The sequence below is a fragment of the Microcaecilia unicolor genome, chromosome 5 (genome assembly GCF_901765095.1).
Source record: "Microcaecilia unicolor chromosome 5, aMicUni1.1, whole genome shotgun sequence".
NCBI classification, from domain to species: Eukaryota; Metazoa; Chordata; class Amphibia; order Gymnophiona; family Siphonopidae; genus Microcaecilia; species Microcaecilia unicolor.
Genome location: NC_044035.1, coordinates 193,638,662 through 193,657,141, shown reverse-complemented (window position 1 = coordinate 193,657,141; position 18,480 = coordinate 193,638,662). Strand labels below are relative to the sequence as shown.

The 18,480-nt window shown below is 44.0% G+C and overlaps 1 protein-coding gene across 1 annotated transcript in view; it reads right to left on the bottom strand.

Annotated features, from left to right (window-relative positions):
* BCAR1 (BCAR1 scaffold protein, Cas family member) overlaps window positions 1–6,886 on the bottom strand; it is a 504,782-nt gene extending 497,896 nt beyond the window's left edge. The window contains 1 exon segment of the mRNA XM_030203684.1: window positions 6,574–6,886. Coding sequence (XP_030059544.1) covers window positions 6,574–6,585 — 12 coding nt within the window. The 5' untranslated portion in view covers window positions 6,586–6,886.
* Between the last annotated feature and the right edge of the window lie 11,594 nt (window positions 6,887–18,480).

The following is an 18,480-nucleotide window of genomic DNA, read 5'->3' as shown; positions in this document are numbered from 1 at the left end:
GGCACACTGTAAGTACCTAAATTTAGGCACCCTTTTATAGAATTACCCTAGCACATGTTGAAAAGCAGCTAAAAAGCATGAATAATTATGACATAAGACATAACTGTTAGCACTAGACAGAGGTGATTTAAACTCTGTGCTGACTTTCTGTGTTAAGACTGAACAGTTTTTCTTAAAATCTATACATGATAATAATACAGTTCTAATTTAAGTTCACTCGCTATACATAGTTGTACCAATAAACAAATATACTCAATAACTGTTGCAAATTATTACACCGTAATTTCTTATCATTACTACATCACCCATGTTATCTAAAAAATCCCCAATCACATTCAAAATCATTCACTCCGATCATCCACATACACTTATTCTCTTAAAAATCATACCCTCTAATATCAAACATATTCAAACATATTTAAACTCCTAATGAGTAGGTTAAATACACAATCTATAATGTATCTAATACAATTAAACAACTAATCCATGTCATTGATTCCTACATCCTTTTTTATATTCCTTTTTATAAACAGGTTTTCATAATAATATCTCTTCCTTTATCTGTTTTCATGATTGTCCAAGGAACAATGACATGTTCTTAATTATTGCTGACTCCATCTAGTTTATTGCAAATCTTATCACTTCTGCATTCGCAACTGTGGAGTATATTTCAAGTCAATATCCATACTCATCACGGAATAAATGTTCTGTATTATTCCTCTATATCACTTTAACATTGTCGAGCAAAAATTCATGCCCTTACGATAACTTCCATCTTATGTCCATTGAGGTAACCTTGTCCAGATCCTACACGATCGTGTTTCGCTTACAAAGCGTCTTCAGGGGTCAAGAATCGGCTCAACCAGGTTGTGAGCTCTCAACAGCATCGGATGTGCTGGTGGGAATGATTGAATATTTTGACAACCCAACAATAGGATTTAATAAGGATCTGGGTTTTCTAACCCATTATAAACCATGAAGCTGTATTTTCTCTGTTTATTACCCTCCTGTCACCTACCAACACCCATCCTGTTAGAATATCAATGAAATGCTTTGATGTCCCCATGCATACCCCCACCTCCCACTCTGTCAGACTGTCAAAGTGATGCTTGATGTTTCTCTTATATACTACTATCTGCCAACACATTTGCTTATTTCTGATCTGACGAAGAAGGGCAACCTTCGAAAGCTAATCAAGAAATGTAATTAAGTTATGTCCAATAAAAAAGGTATCATATTTCTTTTCCATGTTTTATTTTGTTTGATTTTCTATTGATAACCTTTAAGAGTGGACTAACACGGCTACCACACCTCTCTACTTTAGATAACATGGGTGATGTAGCAATGATAAGAAATTATGGTATAATAAAGATTTTGTAATAATTTGCAACAGTTGTTGATGAGTATACATGATAATAATGAGGCAGATTATCAGGTTTTCTTCCAGAATAGATATTGCTCTCATTACCTTTGGCTTAAGTCAATGGTTCCCAAACCTGGTCCTAGAGGCACCCCAACCAGTCAGCTTTTCAGGATATCTACAATGAATATTCATGAAAGAGATTTGCATATAGTGGAGACAGTGCATGGAAATCTCTCTCTTGAACCATGTAAACTCCATGCTACAAAACGGACTTTTCCCCAAAAAAAAAAGGAAAAATTTTACTCACCCCAATACCCAAAGAAAAATGCAAGCGAAATAACTAATTATAGACCAGTAGCATCCATACCACTAATAACCAAAATAACCGAAGGGATGGTAACAAAACAACTTACAAACTATCTAAACAAGTTCTCAATACTGCATGATGCCCAATCAGGATTCCGATCGAATCACAGCACAGAAACAGTATTAATTACACTAATGACTACATTTAAACAAATGATTGCAACCGGCAACAATATACTCCTCCTACAATTTGACATGTCAAGTGCCTTCGATATGGTCGACCACAAAATCCTATTACACATACTTGAATATTTTGGCATCAGAGGCAATGTCCTAAACTGGTTCAAGGGGTTCCTAAACTTGCGCTCATACCAGGTCACATCAAATTCAACTACGTCTGCATCATGGACACCAGAATGTGGAGTACCGCAAGGATCACCCCTCTCACCAACTATTTTCAACCTAATGATGATACCCTTGGCAAAACTTCTATCAAACCATAACCTTAACCCATATATATACGCCGATGATGTAACAATATGTATCCCTTTCAAACAAGACATTAAAGAAATCTTCAATGAAATCAACCAAAGCTTACAAATCATGAACACTTGGGCAGATGCATTTCGATTGAAACTGAATGCAGAAAAAACTCAATGCCTGATACTTACCTCCCAATACAACACGAAAGAATTTACCGCTATAAACACACCAAAACTAAATCTTCCAATTTCAGAAACTTTAAAAATCCTTGGAGTCACTATTGACCGCCACCTAACACTTGAAACTCACGCAAACAACACAACCAAAAAGATGTTCTACTGCATGTGGAAACTGAAAAGAATAAGACCATTCTTCCCAAGATCCGTCTTCCGCAGCCTAGTGCAATCACTCGTACTCAGCCATCTGGACTACTGCAACTCACTATACGCAGGTTGTAAAGAGCAAATACTGAGGAAACGTCAAACAGCCCAGAACACAGCAGCCAGACTCATCTTCGGGAAACCAAAATACGAAAGTGCGAAACCCTTACGAGAGAAGTTACACTGGCTCCCACTCAAGGAACGCATCACTTTTAAAGTATGCACACTAGTCCACAAAATCATTCATGGTGAAGCCCCAGCCTACATGTCTGACTTAATAGACCTACCACCCAGAAACGCTAAAAGAGCATCCCGAACTTTCCTCAACTTCCACTTCCCTAATTGCAAAGGCATAAAATACAAAGTGCTGCACGCATCAACCTTTTCTTATATGAGCACGCAATTCTGGAACAAACTACCACGAAACCTGAAAACGATCTATGAACTAACCGACTTCCGCAAACTATTAAAGACTCATCTCTTTGAAAAAATCTATCGAAAAGATCAAAACACATGAAGTCCACACACACTGTTAGCAATGCATTAACACATTCTCTTCTGTACTATTATCCCCTGTAACTTTAACACATTTAAACCTTAATTTACAGGTAAAAAATATACCCGAATGTTCTCTTGCTATTGTTCTGTTGCCCTATCAATATCCGTTCTTCTATTGTTCAGTCGTTCTTCTCCATTGTTTTATTCCCCTTAACGATACTTGAACTTTGTTTTAACTTAACTCCTCACAATGTAACCATAATTGTGTTGTAACAAATTGTACTTCCATCATTACAATGTATTGTAAGCCACACTGAGCCCGCAAATAGGTGGGAAAATGTGGGATACAAATGCAATAAAATAAACCATTGGCTTAAGTCTTTGTGCCATTAAAATTACTGAGATACTACATGGAACAATGTGAGCACTGCTACAGTGTCAAGGATAATTGGAACTTTTTGTGTACTGAACTTCCAACAGAAGGAAAGCAAACAATACATTAAACAACTGTAGAGGTAGTAGGTTTTCAAGTCAAGGCTTTAAAGCTACAAGTTACTGTTTAACTAGTTAATGACATTTTTTCAGATTGACCAAATTTAATCTTCTCTATACGTATAAGCTAACATTTGATAAGGTTATTTATCAAATACTTTACCTTTGTTTCCAAACCAATGATAAAAATATTACAAATCAGAGCCTTGCCCAAAATATGCTTTCCTGGTTTTAAAGCACAGATTAATAAAATGAGAATAAAGGGCATTGCTGATGGTTCTATGGTAGTGAAATGCAGTAGATCTCTGTCTGATTTACAAATCTGGTTTTAGCTATTCCAGACTAGCAGGCAATGTAGCAGGGGTCACATGCATAGTTGCTGAAAATGCCAACCATCACATAACAGTACAACCTACTGGCCAGACTTAGAAAGCACACATATCAGGCTCCAAAGGACTATTAACATAAGCAGGAAAAAGGTGATGGAAGTATGTTAGTGTTCTGCATGCCATGAAAAGATCTGGATTTAATAACTGAGCCCAACTGCTGCTACTTGGTCCTGCAGAATCTGGAGATGCTTTAGAAGCTGCACTCACAGGTCCTTGAGGATGAGGGCGGTCCAAACACTGCAGCCACAACATATTAAGCACACACACAAACACATATTTTGTTTGTATATGTGTGTGTGTTACTGTTATGAGTAGGATGATGTTTTTGTGTTGGTTTGGAAGCGAAAAGGGAGGTAGCTGAAAACTGCCATCCATCCTTCACCAGTTGCTTTCTGTCAACATTCCCTAGCTTCTAACAGGAAGTAGTTTTCAGTCTGTCTCCATTCTCTAAGCTGCAATTTTGTACGGGATAAAATGGTGGAGGGAGGCATGAGAGGTAGTGGGGGGGGGGGGGGGGTCTGGGAACAATCATCTTTGATAGACTAGGATGGACAGAGGAAATTGTAGCCACACCAGTCCATGCATTAGTCACCCCTCAAGAGGCTAACAAAAAACTTAACCTTACTTCTGCAATACTGAACAGTTTATGCAAATCACATTGTTTAACACAATAGTAGTAACCATTTTTAAAATGTGCAAGTTTTTTGTATGCACTTGCATGTGATCAAGCTCATTACTATCTTTAGCATGTTAGGCCGCATCAATGTTAATCTATACTAACGCATGATTATGCTAAGACTTAGACTTAACCTACTTCAGTACAGGGGGGCAATTCTATAAAACTGCACACTTCTATTTAGGTGCCACGTAGGCACACACTACTTATACTATAACAGCATCTAAGTTCCAATATTAGCATGTTTAACATTTACATGCCCACAGTTACATGAATGTGGCAGGAATGTGTATAATTTATAGTATTCTGTATACTACATCTGTTACTGGGAGCTCCACCCATGTCCCACTAATCTCCACCCATGCATACACCCCTTGCATTTACATGCTATGTAAGTTAAGCATGCTGTTACAAAATAGCATTTAGGCACCCTGCTAACACTTTTGTAAATAAGTATACACTTACACATTTAAATGCTAGTATTCTATACACTTATGCACGCAAGGGGTATGCAAATGTATGCCTAAATTACAAAATTGCCCTTCACATGCTCATGGTGGTGGTCCACATCTTGAACACATCTACAAAAGAAAGAAGCAGCGCCAAGAACATAAGTAAGTTCAACTCTCATTTTAAGATGCCAAAACCTCAATATGTAGGCTCCCATCTGATCTATCCAGGGCCGGTTTTAGACATGGTGGGCCCCAGGGCTGAAATTAAGAAGGGGGCCCTTGATCCCTTCTCCTCCCCCCCTCCCACCTGTATTATTACTATGCGGTCCAGGCATCCCTTCCCCTCACCTTTATGGTCTTCTTTAAAAATTTATTTCCCTTCTCAGAGGGGCCCCGGTGCAGCAGTCATCCTCACAAGCTACCTCTGGCTGCCCCAGTTTTCCCTCATTGCCGTGATCTGACCTCGCACCCCACCCCCCACCCCCACCACCACCACCACCACCACAAAATTTCCTGTTTCCGCCTGGGTGGATTTTGGCAGAGAGGAAAAGCTTGTATGGCTGGCTGATGGGCTGGGGCCCCTCTGAGAAGGGAAATAAAATGTTTAAAGAAGATCAGGAAAGTGAGAGGAAGGGAAGAGGAGAGGGACCGTGGTGGAGAGACGGGGAAGAGATGCCCCAACCACGGGGCCCAGGGCAGCTGCCCTGCTTGCCCCCCCCCAAAAAAAAAAAAACCCAACCCTGAGAGTATCCATATATATAATTTTCTTTTTTTCTCCCAGCTAGCACGGCACACATACACAAAGTGAAATCCCAAATGCAAGCTTGGCTATTAGCAGTTAACACATTCTCCTCTAGCAGTTGAACTATAATCTCCCTCATCCTAACCTTTCCTGAACAGTCACTAGGAAAATAGTATTTATGATTCTTTTAGAATTAAATTCAGAGAGACGGCACTCCCTCCTTGCCTTGTGAAAGAACTGACTCACTTCAGACTATGGCTTCCCACAAACGACCAACTTGGAGAAAGCCAGTTTGCTGACTAGGTGACAGGAAGCTCTGACTCCTGTTTTCTCACAGCTGAAATGTTTCAGTATTCCCAAATCTGCAGCCCTAAGCAGCTTGGGGAGATAAAAAAAAAGCCATTTGCTCAGATCCTAATTTAAAATCCTGTTAGCCAGAAACTATGGGCAGATGGTATGTTAAAGCCTTTGCTACTATAGGCTAACTTTAGGCAAGATCCCTGACACATTTGGGAGGATGGGAGAGCAGAAAGCCTTGCACAGCAATATTTGGAATTCCTGTGCCAATACACATACTTCGTTAAAGCAAAGGGAGCAGAATTGGGAGTCTAGAAAGGATAATGAAATAACAGGAGAACGCAGGCCTGGACCAGAGACAGAGTGACCCCAGGGTCAAAAAGCGATGCAGCTCAGCCGGCTCTCCCTCGTCGTCCTGTCTGTGGTCTGTCTCTGCGCCTGTCCAGATCAGTAAGTATTCAGACGGCAGAGCCCCTGCTGCGGGCAGTCACTTACCAGGTAGTTCATGTCTCTTGCAGGCTCTGGAGGTCGGCTGAAAGCAGCCCCCTCCCGTTACTACTCCTTCTCGGCCTCCTGCAGCTTAATGCATAGTCCAGCTCCGGACTGCCACGATCCTGCTCCCACTCCGAAAACAAGGAACAGCGTGCTCCGGTGCCAGCACCAGCTCACGAACCGATCCCTGGAAGCCCAAGTGCCTTCTAGCGCTCCGATCCCGGACTAGAGGCTTGATCTCTCCCGGCAGAGCATCCGCTGACAGGCTGAGTTCTGGGCAGCCGAGACTGGGAGACTCCGCCTGGATCACACACGGAGGGAGGGAGCGAGCCAGGACACCGGGGGCAGGAGGAAGGGAGGGATCAAGCGAGAGAAAGAGACCGTCACAGACGGGGGGAGGGAGCGGGGCAAGGAGTAGTCACAGAGACAGATGCACAGGCAGGAAACCAGAGACGGTGCTGGGGGTGGGAAGGAGGAGTGACAAGAGGACCCGTGAACTGTGATCTAGGGAAAGCAGGATCAAGAGGCTAAGTCAGATAATAAGCCAGCCACAGACAGAGAAATGAACAGTCAGCCAGAATAACACTGGAGAGACAGTCAGGAGAAAACCAGGAAAGCAAAAAGAAGTGTAATTGGAGGTGGGGACCCAGCAATGCAAAGTCAGAAAAATAGGCAGAATGATAATAGATCGCAAACTATTGGGGTTTTTTTTTTAAGGTTTTATTAACTTGATATAACCGTTTTTCCTGCTGTTTACAATTACAAATAAATCAGCAAAAACTGTTGTACTGGAAAGACTGTGTAAGAGAAGAGGAACGATTCAATGATTCGCCGAAAGGAAAACAAAGAAAGGGACAGAGGATTGAGCAGTTGTGACACCCCATAACCTCCAAAGGACCCCTTTCCATCAATCGTCTCCTATTCTGCCATCCCTCCCATTTTTTGGATTATGCATTACCTTAATGTCACGTTTTCAAAGCTGGAAACTGGTTTGTGAGCCCTTGGGCCACTGCCGAGGAGCGGCAGTGGCAGGCAAAACCACCCCACACCAGAGACTAGGCAGAACAGGACTGTAACTCCGGACTGGAGTTGCAGCAGAGGCAAACAGGCCGGACTTAAGCAGAGCAGGCACCCTTAAACTTCACCTGCACTTGGCCACTTTTCACCAAAAGTTGAGCTTCTGGCTGCAGGTGGCCGGCAGGGCTTACTGGGCAAGGCAGGACTGGATACCCCACTAGGCTGAACCAGGACTGAGGGTCAAAGGGGAGAAGAATATACAGAGACAGCCAGGCAGGGAAGGAGAAGCCAAAAGACCAGACTGAAAGCTGTGAACAACCACTGCAGCAGGGAACCAAACACTAAAAAACAAAAGACAGACTGAAAGCTGCCAGGCAGCCACTAAACAAGAAATACAGAGAACCCAGAACCAGACACAGTAAATACAAACAAGAGTCAAGACTAGAACAGTACAAGCTAAGCTACACATATACTAAACAGAATCAGGCAAGGAACTAGAACAGGAATCAAACTAGGCTGAAGTGCAACACACACCAACATACCAGGGCCTTAGACGCGATGCAAAGGCAAAGCAGAAATGTTCCAAGATGGCTGATAAGCCCAGAAGCAGTTGGAACTCAGCTGCTGCAATCACCAGGCAGCTACGGGTGCTGTGCAGGCTCAAACAGCACAAGCAAACCTGGCAGCCTGGAAGATCCGGATCGGACTGCGCTGAAATCTGGAACGGGTGACGGTCCACAGCAGCCACCAGAGGGCGAGGTGAGCACAGACGTAACACTTAAACTATCACCCTCCCACTAGTTCCTATCACCTTATAAGACTCTCATCAAATCCTGCTAGGTAACTCCCCCAGCCTCCATTACCTTTACCCATCCTCCAATATAGCATGTCTATGCAACTTTCTCCTCAGTAGCCTCCCTTCCCAAATCCCCATTCCCTCTTCATACCCCAAACACCTTCTCCCCTTCACACCAAGTACCCAGCTGTTATAATCCCTTCCTTTCCCTTGAAGATCCTCTGTGCTTGCCCATGCTTTGATGAATTCAGAAACTGTTCTTGTCTCCACCACTTCCACGATCCACCTGTTGTGCATTATAACGTTTTAAAGGGGTAACTGTATAAAATATTTCCCTGTGAAAGCAGCTTATGTGTGGTTCAGCATTCGAGGTGTGTAGCACCGTAAGCTGCCAGCCATTTTACATGTGCAGCTGCAAGTGGCCGGAGAAAGGGGGCTTTGCTTCTACCCCCAATGACCACACTAGGACCATCAGGGAGACAGGTGGGCCCAGGGCGCATAGGCGCCCGGTATAAGAGGCTTGGAGATGCTAAGCCTCCCCTGCTGTGCTCTGAGGGGTTTAAATTGTTGATTTACCTCCATCCTCACAGCAGGACTCAGGAGCTTCAGTGAAAGCCCTCTAGCCTTGTCCAGTTGTAGAAATTGGTTTATGGTTTGTTTACCTTACTGCTGGGAGAGAGGGGGAGGGGGGTTGGCTGGAGGTGTCATGGGTTGCCAGGGAGATATTTAACGAGGATGACTTCCTGACCTGCACTGAGGACAGATAGCAGCAGATACTGGGCCAGCATGATCAGAAAAAGTCACCAGACAACAAAGGTAGAAAAGATCATTTTATTTTCATTATAGTGTTTGGAATATGTCCACTTTGAGAATCAGGTGCTCAACATTAAAAGTTTATATTTATTTATTTATGGCATTTTATCCCACATTAAACATGAATTAGGGTGTTTTGTGGCTCTACATGAGAATTGTGATGATATGATCCCTTGTTTCATATTGTTGATGGTCTGCATTTTCCGTATGGGTGGTATATTGGTGTATTAGGTTCTGCCCAGTGTAATATTTATGATACAGTAAGGTTCTGAGTGTGTTTTTGCACAAAGTTGTGCATAGTGTTTTGCAGTCGAGCGATTGTGGTTAGAATATGCTTTGAGCAACCACTTTATTATTTGACATATGATACATATCTAATATCTAAATGTAATAAAAGGTATTAATTGTGACTTTTATTTTTATTTATTTATTTTTTCTGTGTGTTATCATACAATTATGGATTTAAGCTCCACCCCTGGCTCCACCCCTAACCCCGCCCCCTTTAGCCTCCCCAAACAGTTGGGCCACTGACTGCCTATGACCTCAATTGAGGATTGGGGATTAAGGGGCTCATTCAGGAGAGAGGAGGGGTGTTGACGCTCACAGACTGGGGGAGGGGTCCATTTGGGAGGCCAGGAGGGGGATTAGGAGCATTTTTAAACTTAAAAAATAGTTATGTGGGTCCCGGCCAATACTCAGTGCCGGGGCCCGCATATTTAAGTGGATGAAGTTAGGACAGTTTTTGAGCTGTCCCAAATTCACCCACTTAAATGTGCAGGTGCCATCACTGAATATTGCTAGAACCCACATACTGCTGCTCCCCAATACCACCCCCATTGCACCCCTGACCTGCCCACATTTTTATTGGGTGGTCTGTAGGGATATTAGAACATAAGAATAGCCATACTGGGTCAGACCAATGGTCCAACTTGTATCTTGTTCCCAACAGTGGCCAATCCAGGTCACAAGTACCAGGCAGAAACCCAAATAGTAGCAACATTCCATGCTACCAATCCCAGGGCAAGCAGTGGCTTCCCCATGTCTATCTCAATAGCAGACCATGGACTTTTCCTCTAGGAACTTGTCCAAACCTTATTTAAACCCAGCTACGTTAACCACTGTTACCACATTCTCCGGCAACGAGTTCCAGAGATTATTTGTTGAGTAAAAAAAATATTTCCCCTATTTGTTTTAAAGGTATTTCCATATAACTTCATTAAGTGTCCCCTAGTCTTTGTACTTTTTGAAAAGTAAAAAAATCGATTCACTTCTACTCGTTCTACGTCACTCAGTATTTTATAGACCTCAATCATATATCCCCTTAGCTGTGTTTTGCAAGCTGAAGAGCCCTAACCTCTTTAGCCTTTCCTCATATGAGAGAGATGTGGTAGCCGTGTTAGTCCACTCTTAAGGTTATCAATAGAAATCAAACAAAATAACACATGGAAAAGAAAATAAGATGATACCTTTTTTTATTGGACATAACTTAATACATTTCTTGATTAGCTTTCGAAGGTTGCCCTTCTTCGTCAGATCGGAAATAAGCAAATGTGGTAGCAGATAGTATATATAAGTGAGACATCCAAGCATTACTTTGACAGTCTGACAGGGTGGGAGGGTGGGGGTAGGTAGGAGGTATGCATGGGGACATCAAAGCATTTCATTGATATTCTAACAGGATGGGTGTGGATAGGTGAGAGGAGGGTGATAAACAGAGAAATACAATTTTATGGTTTATAATGGGCTAGAAAACCCAGATCCTTGTTAAGTCCTGTCTGTTGGGTGTCAAAATATTCAATCATTCTGACTTCAAAGGTCTTACGTTCCTGTATTGTTTTAAAGTTACCTTTCAGGTTTCTAACTATGAAATCACTGGTGCATTGTCCTGGTCTTGTAAAATGCTGGCCCACCGGGGTGGGAACCTGACTGGCACCGGCTATCTTCATGTGATGTCTGTGCAGATTGAATCTTGTCTTAAGCATCTGGCCTGTTTCTCATATGAGAGGAGTTCCATCCCCTTTATCATTTTGGTCGCTCTTCTTTTAACCTTTTCTAATTCCGCTATATTCAATGGCATTGTCCAGTTAAGTGCCGTTTAATATCCCCACTTAGGCAGCAGTAAGTGATTTAAGCAGGCAGGATAGGCTCCTGCCAATTTAAATTGCATTGAGTGTCAGCTGGAATGTTACTAATCCAGAACAGATGGAAAGGCAGCAGAAAAGTAGAAAGACCTAAGAAAAGACAAAGCTAGAAAAGGAGGATTCCAATCTGAGGTAATTAGGAAACTATGAGGGGCATTTTGGATATGACAACTAAGTCCACCAACAAAACGTCCAAAATTCATGTGTGGAATATAGCCATTTTCAAAACAGAAAAATTTCTTTTTTTTTTTTAAATGGCTATTTGCTAGATGTTTTGTGCTCTGTGCATTTTTCTTTTTGGTCCATTTTTTACAAAAAAAAATGTCCAAGTGAAAAACGCACAAAATCAAGCGATTGGGATGTAGGAGGAGCCAGCATTCTTAGTAGACTGGCCACACAGACATCCTAGGAGAGCAATGAGGCACCCTAGGGGACCACTGCAGTGGATTTCAAATAAATGCACCCAGGTACACATCTCACCATTGCTCCCTTATCTTTTCTTCTGAGCTCCCTCCCCCACCAAAAAAAACCCACTACCCCCAACTGTACACTACTACAATAGACCTTATGGTGAGGGGGCACCTATATGTGGGTACAGTGGGTTTCTGGTGAGTTTTGGAAGGCTCACAGTTTCCACCACAAGTGTAACAGGTAGGGGGAGATTTAGGAATACCATTTTTTGTCCTCATAAAAATAGGACACTTGCCCCGCCCCTTTCACGCCCAGTTCACGCCCCCTTCCCCGCCCACGCACTCGCCCCGCCTCTGATGCATATTCCCCTCCCCCCATCACCTTCCCTCCTCCGTCATCTCCACTCCCCCCCCCCCGTCACCTCCCCTCCCCTTACTCTACTATCCCTGGTGGTCTAGAGGTACCTCTTCGGGGCAAGAAAGAGCCCCCTTTCCTGCCCGGAGCACTGCTGCCAGCTGCCCTGCATCCTGTGAGTCCGGCTCTCGGCGTTTCAAAATGGCCGCCGAGAGTTGAAGTCTCGCGAGGCTGCTTCAACTCTCAGCGGCCATTTTGAAACGCCAAGAGCCTGACTCACAGTATGCAGGGCAGCTAGCAGCAGCGCTCTGGGCAGGAAAGAGGGGGCTCTTTCCTGCCCCGAAAATGAAGAGGTACCTCTAGACCACCAGGGATAGTAGGGGAGAGGAGTCCCATGCCCGCCAGCCAGCCCATTTGTCCACAAATCAGGACAAATGGGCAGGCTGGCCAAATCCGTCCGGACGCCCGGACATGTCCTCAAAAAGAGGACGTATGGTAACCCTAGGGAGGTTTGGACCTGGGTCCATCTGTCTGCAGTGCACTGCACTCACCACTAGACTACTCCAGGGATCTGCGTGCTGCTCTAATGGACTTGAGTATAACATCTGAGGCTAGCATAGAGGCTGGTAAGTAATGGTTTTAATCACATTTTTTGGGGTTGAGTGGGAGGGGGTTAGTGACCACTCAGAGAGTAAGGGGAGGTCATCCCTGATTCCTTCCAGTGGTCATCTGGTCATTTAGGGTACTTTTTTGTGGCTTATTCGTTAATAAAACAGGTCTAGACCAAAACGTCCCTGGATGTTTTTGTTTTGTTCCATTTTATGGCAGAAAAACATCCAAGGAACGCCCAGACCCTGCCCTTAAAACTCCCCTCCTCTAATGTTTGACAGACTTCATAGAAAATGTTCTAAAAATTGGTTTCAAAAATACTACTTCGGACGTTTTTGAGAGAAAAACGTCCAAATGCAGACTTATGCCACTTTTTGGATGTTTTTCTGTTTTGAAAGTGAGCCCCTATACCATTGGGCATGAGCTCAGATGCTAAAGCAGGACTGGCAAATGGCCTCCCAGTAGACCTGATGATAGGAAGGACCTAAGTGTTCTTAGGGAAGTGTAAGGGATAAGTAAGCTGGCTAAAAAGAGCAGGAGCCCTGAGGACTGAATCTGGTGGGTCATGAGGCTAGCACTTTGTTCTCTCTACTACTACTTATCATTTCTAAAGCGCTACTAGACGTACGCAGTGAGGATGATAAAATAAGGGTTCTGAACAAGTGAATAAGGGTTAGGAGTTAAAAGCAGCATCAAAAAGGTGGCTTTTAGCTTAGATTTGAAGACGGCCAGAGATGGAGCTTGACGTACCGGCTCAGGAAGTCTATTCCAGGCACATGGTGCAGCAAGATAAAAGGAACAGAGTCTGGAGTTAGCAGTGGAGAAGAAGGGTGCAGAGAAGAGAGATTTACCCAGTGAACAGAGTTCCCGGGGAGAAATGTAGGGAGAGATGAGAGTGGAGAGGTACTGAGGAGCTGCAGAGTGAATGCATTTATAGGTCAATAAGAGGAGTTTGAACTGTATGCGGAAACGGATAGGAAGCCAGTGAAGTGACTCTCATAGTCAGCTTCGTATCCAAAACACCCAGCAATTTCACTTCCTTATTCACTGGCAATATATAACCTTCATCAATACAAAAGGAATTTGGCCATAATTCTTCCATATCATTCCCCACAATCATGATCTCAGTTTTTGCAACATTCAGTGGAAGAAGTACATTCATGTTCATCCATTTCCCAATTTCTCTGATATAATCCTGTACCTGAACTGCCAACCCATCTCCCTAAGATGTAATTGGGAAGAAAAACTGGACATTGTCAGCATATAAATGCTAAAGAACTCCCAACGCTTCAAATAACTTCTCCAGTGGGGCCAGATAAATATTAAAGAGCAAAGCTGACAACACCGAACCTTGAGGCACCCCTCTGTAAATGGATAATACTAATGACATTGTACCCCCACTTTGCACTTTTATCGATCGTTCGGAAAGGTATGAAGCAAAACAGAGTCAAAAGCTGAAGATAAACTGAGTTCGATTCCCGGCACAGGCAGCTCCTTGTGACTCTGGGCAAGTCACTTAACCCTCCATTGTCTGCCGCATTGAGCCTGCCATGAGTGGGAAAGTGCGGAGTACAAATGTAACAAAAAGAAAAATAAAGTAAAAATAAGATACATCTAAGGACACCAAACAAAAACACTGGTTAGTGTCTATACCTCTTCTCATAACATCAACAGTAGATATTAATGAAGTCGCAACCCCATGCGCTGGTCAAAATCCATATTGATTCCAATCCAAACGTATATTAGACTCAATAAACTCCTTCAATTGATTCAAGACTACTTTTTCAATAACCTTACCTAAAAATGGATGTTTAGAAATTGAACTATAATTCCCCAGCACTAATGTATCAAGAGTGTCCTGTTTCAATAATGGCTTAACTGTTGCCTTTTTACAATCAGCTGAGTAAAGTGATGTGTTCACTGTGTTAGTCCACTTTTAAATGTAATAAAGAGAAATAAAACAAAACATAGAAAAGAAAATAAGATGATACCTTTTTTTTTTTTTAGACTAGCAATACATTTTTTGATTAGCTTTCAAAAGCAACCCTTCTTCAGATCAGAAATAAGGAAATGTTGTCAAATATCAGCATATATGTAAGTGAAACACAAAAGCATTCCATTGACAGTCTCACAGGAAGAGCATGGACGTAGTTTGGGGGGGCAAGGGGCTCCGCCCCTTCCCCGGCGCGTTTAACCTTTTATTTTCAGTGACAGCGATGGCAGTGAAGAAGAAAGCACTGCAGGCTCGCCTCCAGCTTCTCCCTTTCCTCACACAGTGTCCCGCCCTCGTGGAAACAGGAAATGCATCATCGCAGAAGGCAGGACACTGTGTGAGGGAAGGGAGAAGATGGAGGGAAGCCCGCAGTGCTTTCTTCTTCACTGCCATCGCTGCCACTGAAAATAAAAAGGTTAAACGCGCTGGGGGGGGGGGGGGCAAAGGAACGGAGAGTAGGGCTGTCAGGGAACTGAGGGAGGACAGGGAAAATCGCTGGACATGGATGGGAGGGGATGGCAGGGGGAGAGAAGAGATCACTGGACATGGAGAGGAGAGGAGGTGAGGGCAGGGGGAGAGAAGAGATCGCTGGACATGGAGAGGAGAGGAGGTGAGGGCAGGGGGAGAGAAGAGATCGCGGGACATGAAGAAGAGAGGAGGGCAGGGGGAGAGAAGAGATTGATGGACATGGAGAGGAGTGGAGGGCAGGGGGAGAGGAGATTGCTGGACATGGAGAGGAGGGCAGGGGGAGAGAAGAGATCACTGGACATGGAGAGGAGGGGAGGGAAGGGGGAGAGAAGAGATTGCTGGACATGGAGAGGAGGGAAGGGAAGGGGAGAGAAGAAATCGCTGGACAGGAGAGGAGGGGAGGGCAGGGGAGAGAGGAATTTTGCTGGATATGGGTGGATGGAGGAGAGGGCAGGGGAGAATGGAGAGTTGCTGGACATGAATGGATGGAGGGGAGAGAGGAGAATTGCTGGACATGGATGGATGGAGGGGGCAGGGGAGAGGAAACTTGCTGGATATGGGTGGATGGAGGAGAGGGCAGTGGAGAATGGACAGTTGCGGGAGGGGAGGGCAGTGGAGAGAGGAGAATTGCTGAACGTGGATGGATGGATGAATGGTGGCAGGGGAGAGGAAATTTGCTGGACATGGGTGGATGGAGGAGCGGGCAGGAGAGAATGGAGAGTTGCTGGACATGGATGGATGGAGGGGAGGGCAGGGGAGAGAGGAGAATTGCTGGACATGGATGGATGGTGGGGGCAGGAGACAGAGGAAATTTGCTGGATATGGATGGATGGATGGAGGAAAAGGCAGGGGAGAATGGAAAGTTGCTGGACATGAATGGATGAGGGCAGGGGAGAGGAGAATTGCTGGACATGGATGGATGAATGAGGGCAGGGGAGAGAGGAATTTTGCTGGATATGGGTGGATGGAGGAGAGGGCAGTGGAGAATGGACAGTTGCTGGACATGGAGGGGAGGGCAGTGGAGAGAGGAGAATTGCTGAAGATGGATAGATGAATGGGGTAGGGGAGAGGAAATTTGCTGGACATGTGTGGATGGAGGAGAGGACAGGGGAGAATGGAGAGTTGCTGGACATGGATGGATGGAGGAGAGGGCAGGGGAGAGGAGAATTGCTGGACATGGATGGATGAATGGAGGCAGGGGAGAGTGGAATTTTTCTGGATATGGGTGGATGGAGGAGAGGGCAGGGGAGAATGGAGAGTTGCTGGGCAGGGAAGAATGGAGAGTTGCTGGACATGGATGGATGGAGGGGAGGGCATGGGAGAGGAGAGGAGAATTGCTGGACATGGATGGATGAATTGGGGCAGGGGGGAGAGGAATTTTGCTGGATATGGGTGGATGGAGGAGAGGGCAGGGGAGAGAGGAGAATTTCTGGACATGGATGGATGAATGGAGGGGGCAGGGGAGAGGAAATTTGCTGGACATGGATGGATGGAGGGGAGGGAAGTCAGGAAGGAGATGCACATGGATGGAGGTGAGGGAAGAGAGAAATACTGGACATGGATGGAGTTGAGGGCAGTTAAGAGAGGAGAAATGTTGGACAAGGATGGAAGGAAGGAGATGCACGTGGATGGAGGGGAAGGGAGAGAGGAGAAATGCTGGACATGGAGGGGAGGGGAGGGAAGACAGATGAAGTAGATGCACATGGATGAATGGAGGGGAGGGGAGTGAGGAGAAATGTTGGATATGGATGGAGGGGAAACTGCTGAATTTAAGGGCTGGATCGGAACACTTTGAGGGCAGATACTGAACCTCAAGGAAGGATAGGGACAGGGCTACAGATGGTAGACAGGAAACATAAGGACACAGGAGGATGGTGGACATGGTGAGAGAAAAAATATCAAATGGAAAGAAGACACTGCATAAAACAGAAGACACTGGGGCCAAAGTGAATAGAAAAACTAAATGATCAGACAACAAAGGTAGAGAAAAAGTATGTCAGCTTTTGGAAATGTGCATCTATGATATTTTTCATAAGTTTCAATTTTTCTAGTATTGCTGCATGCCAAGTCTGACTTCTTGAGGTAACTTTCCAGTTCAGTATTTTGCCTTCATATTTTTTTAATTTCTAGTTCCTTGTGTCATATCTGTTGTAATGTGTGATCAAGGTGCAGTATTCTGCTAGTGTGTAGTATTATTTATAGCCCTTTTTGTTTTGTTTTTTCATTAGATAGTATACTGGTGTTTTAGAGCCTGGTGTAATTACAGTGCTGCCTTTCCATGCATAAGGTTGTAGCTCGTCCTGTCCTTGGAATTAGTGCTGTTATGGTTTGTTAAGGTTATGAGTGGGTTTTTGCACAAGTTTGTGTATAGTGTTTTGTGGTGTGTTGATATTGTGTGTTGGCCTTACTGAGGTGGCACCAAAACATCAGAAAGGGTGTAGAGCCTAAATCATGACACACTACCTCTTGAAGGATTTACATATAGAGCTTATACATTTCTAAGATCTACTACACTGGCATAGTATGGGAAAGCGGGTGGGGAAATACTACTGGAGAGGAAGAGGGAGTGCTGGATAAGGAGGAAAGAAGGAAGGAAGGAAGGGAGAAAGAGCTGGCTTTTTTGGGAATAACCATAATGTATATGTATGAGATATTTCATACTTATTCATTATGGTTATTCCCCAAAAAACCAGCTCTTTCTCCCTTCCTTCCTCCATATTAGCATATTCATTTGTGTGTGTGTGTGTGTGTGTACAGTATATATATATATATATATATATACACATACACAAATAAATATGCTAATATGCCCCGCCCCATCCTTTGCCCCCCCCCCCCAAATGAAACAGTCAAACTACGCCCATGAGGAAGTGGGTGGGGTGGATTAAGTGAGAAACAGTGGGGGCTGGGTGGATGAGAGACAGGGAGAAAGAGGGTGACAAAGCAGTAGAATTTTATAGTTCATAATGGGCTAGAAAAGTCACCCTCTTATCTACCATCCATCTCTCCCTGTCATCACCCAGCCCCCAATGTTTCTTACCTTTACCCACCCACCCTCTTCCTGTGAGACTGTCAATGCTTTTGTGTTTCATTGATATATACTGATATTGGTCAACATTTGCTTATTTCTGATCTGAAGAAGGGTTGAGTTCAAAAGCTAATCAAAAAATGTATTGTTAGTCTAATAAAAAAAAGTATTTTCTTTTCTATGTTTTGTTTTATTTCTATTTATTAACAATAACAGTCAATACGGGTGCAATTTTATCTGCCTACTGATGAATCACTCCTGATGAACAGGGATCTAAATG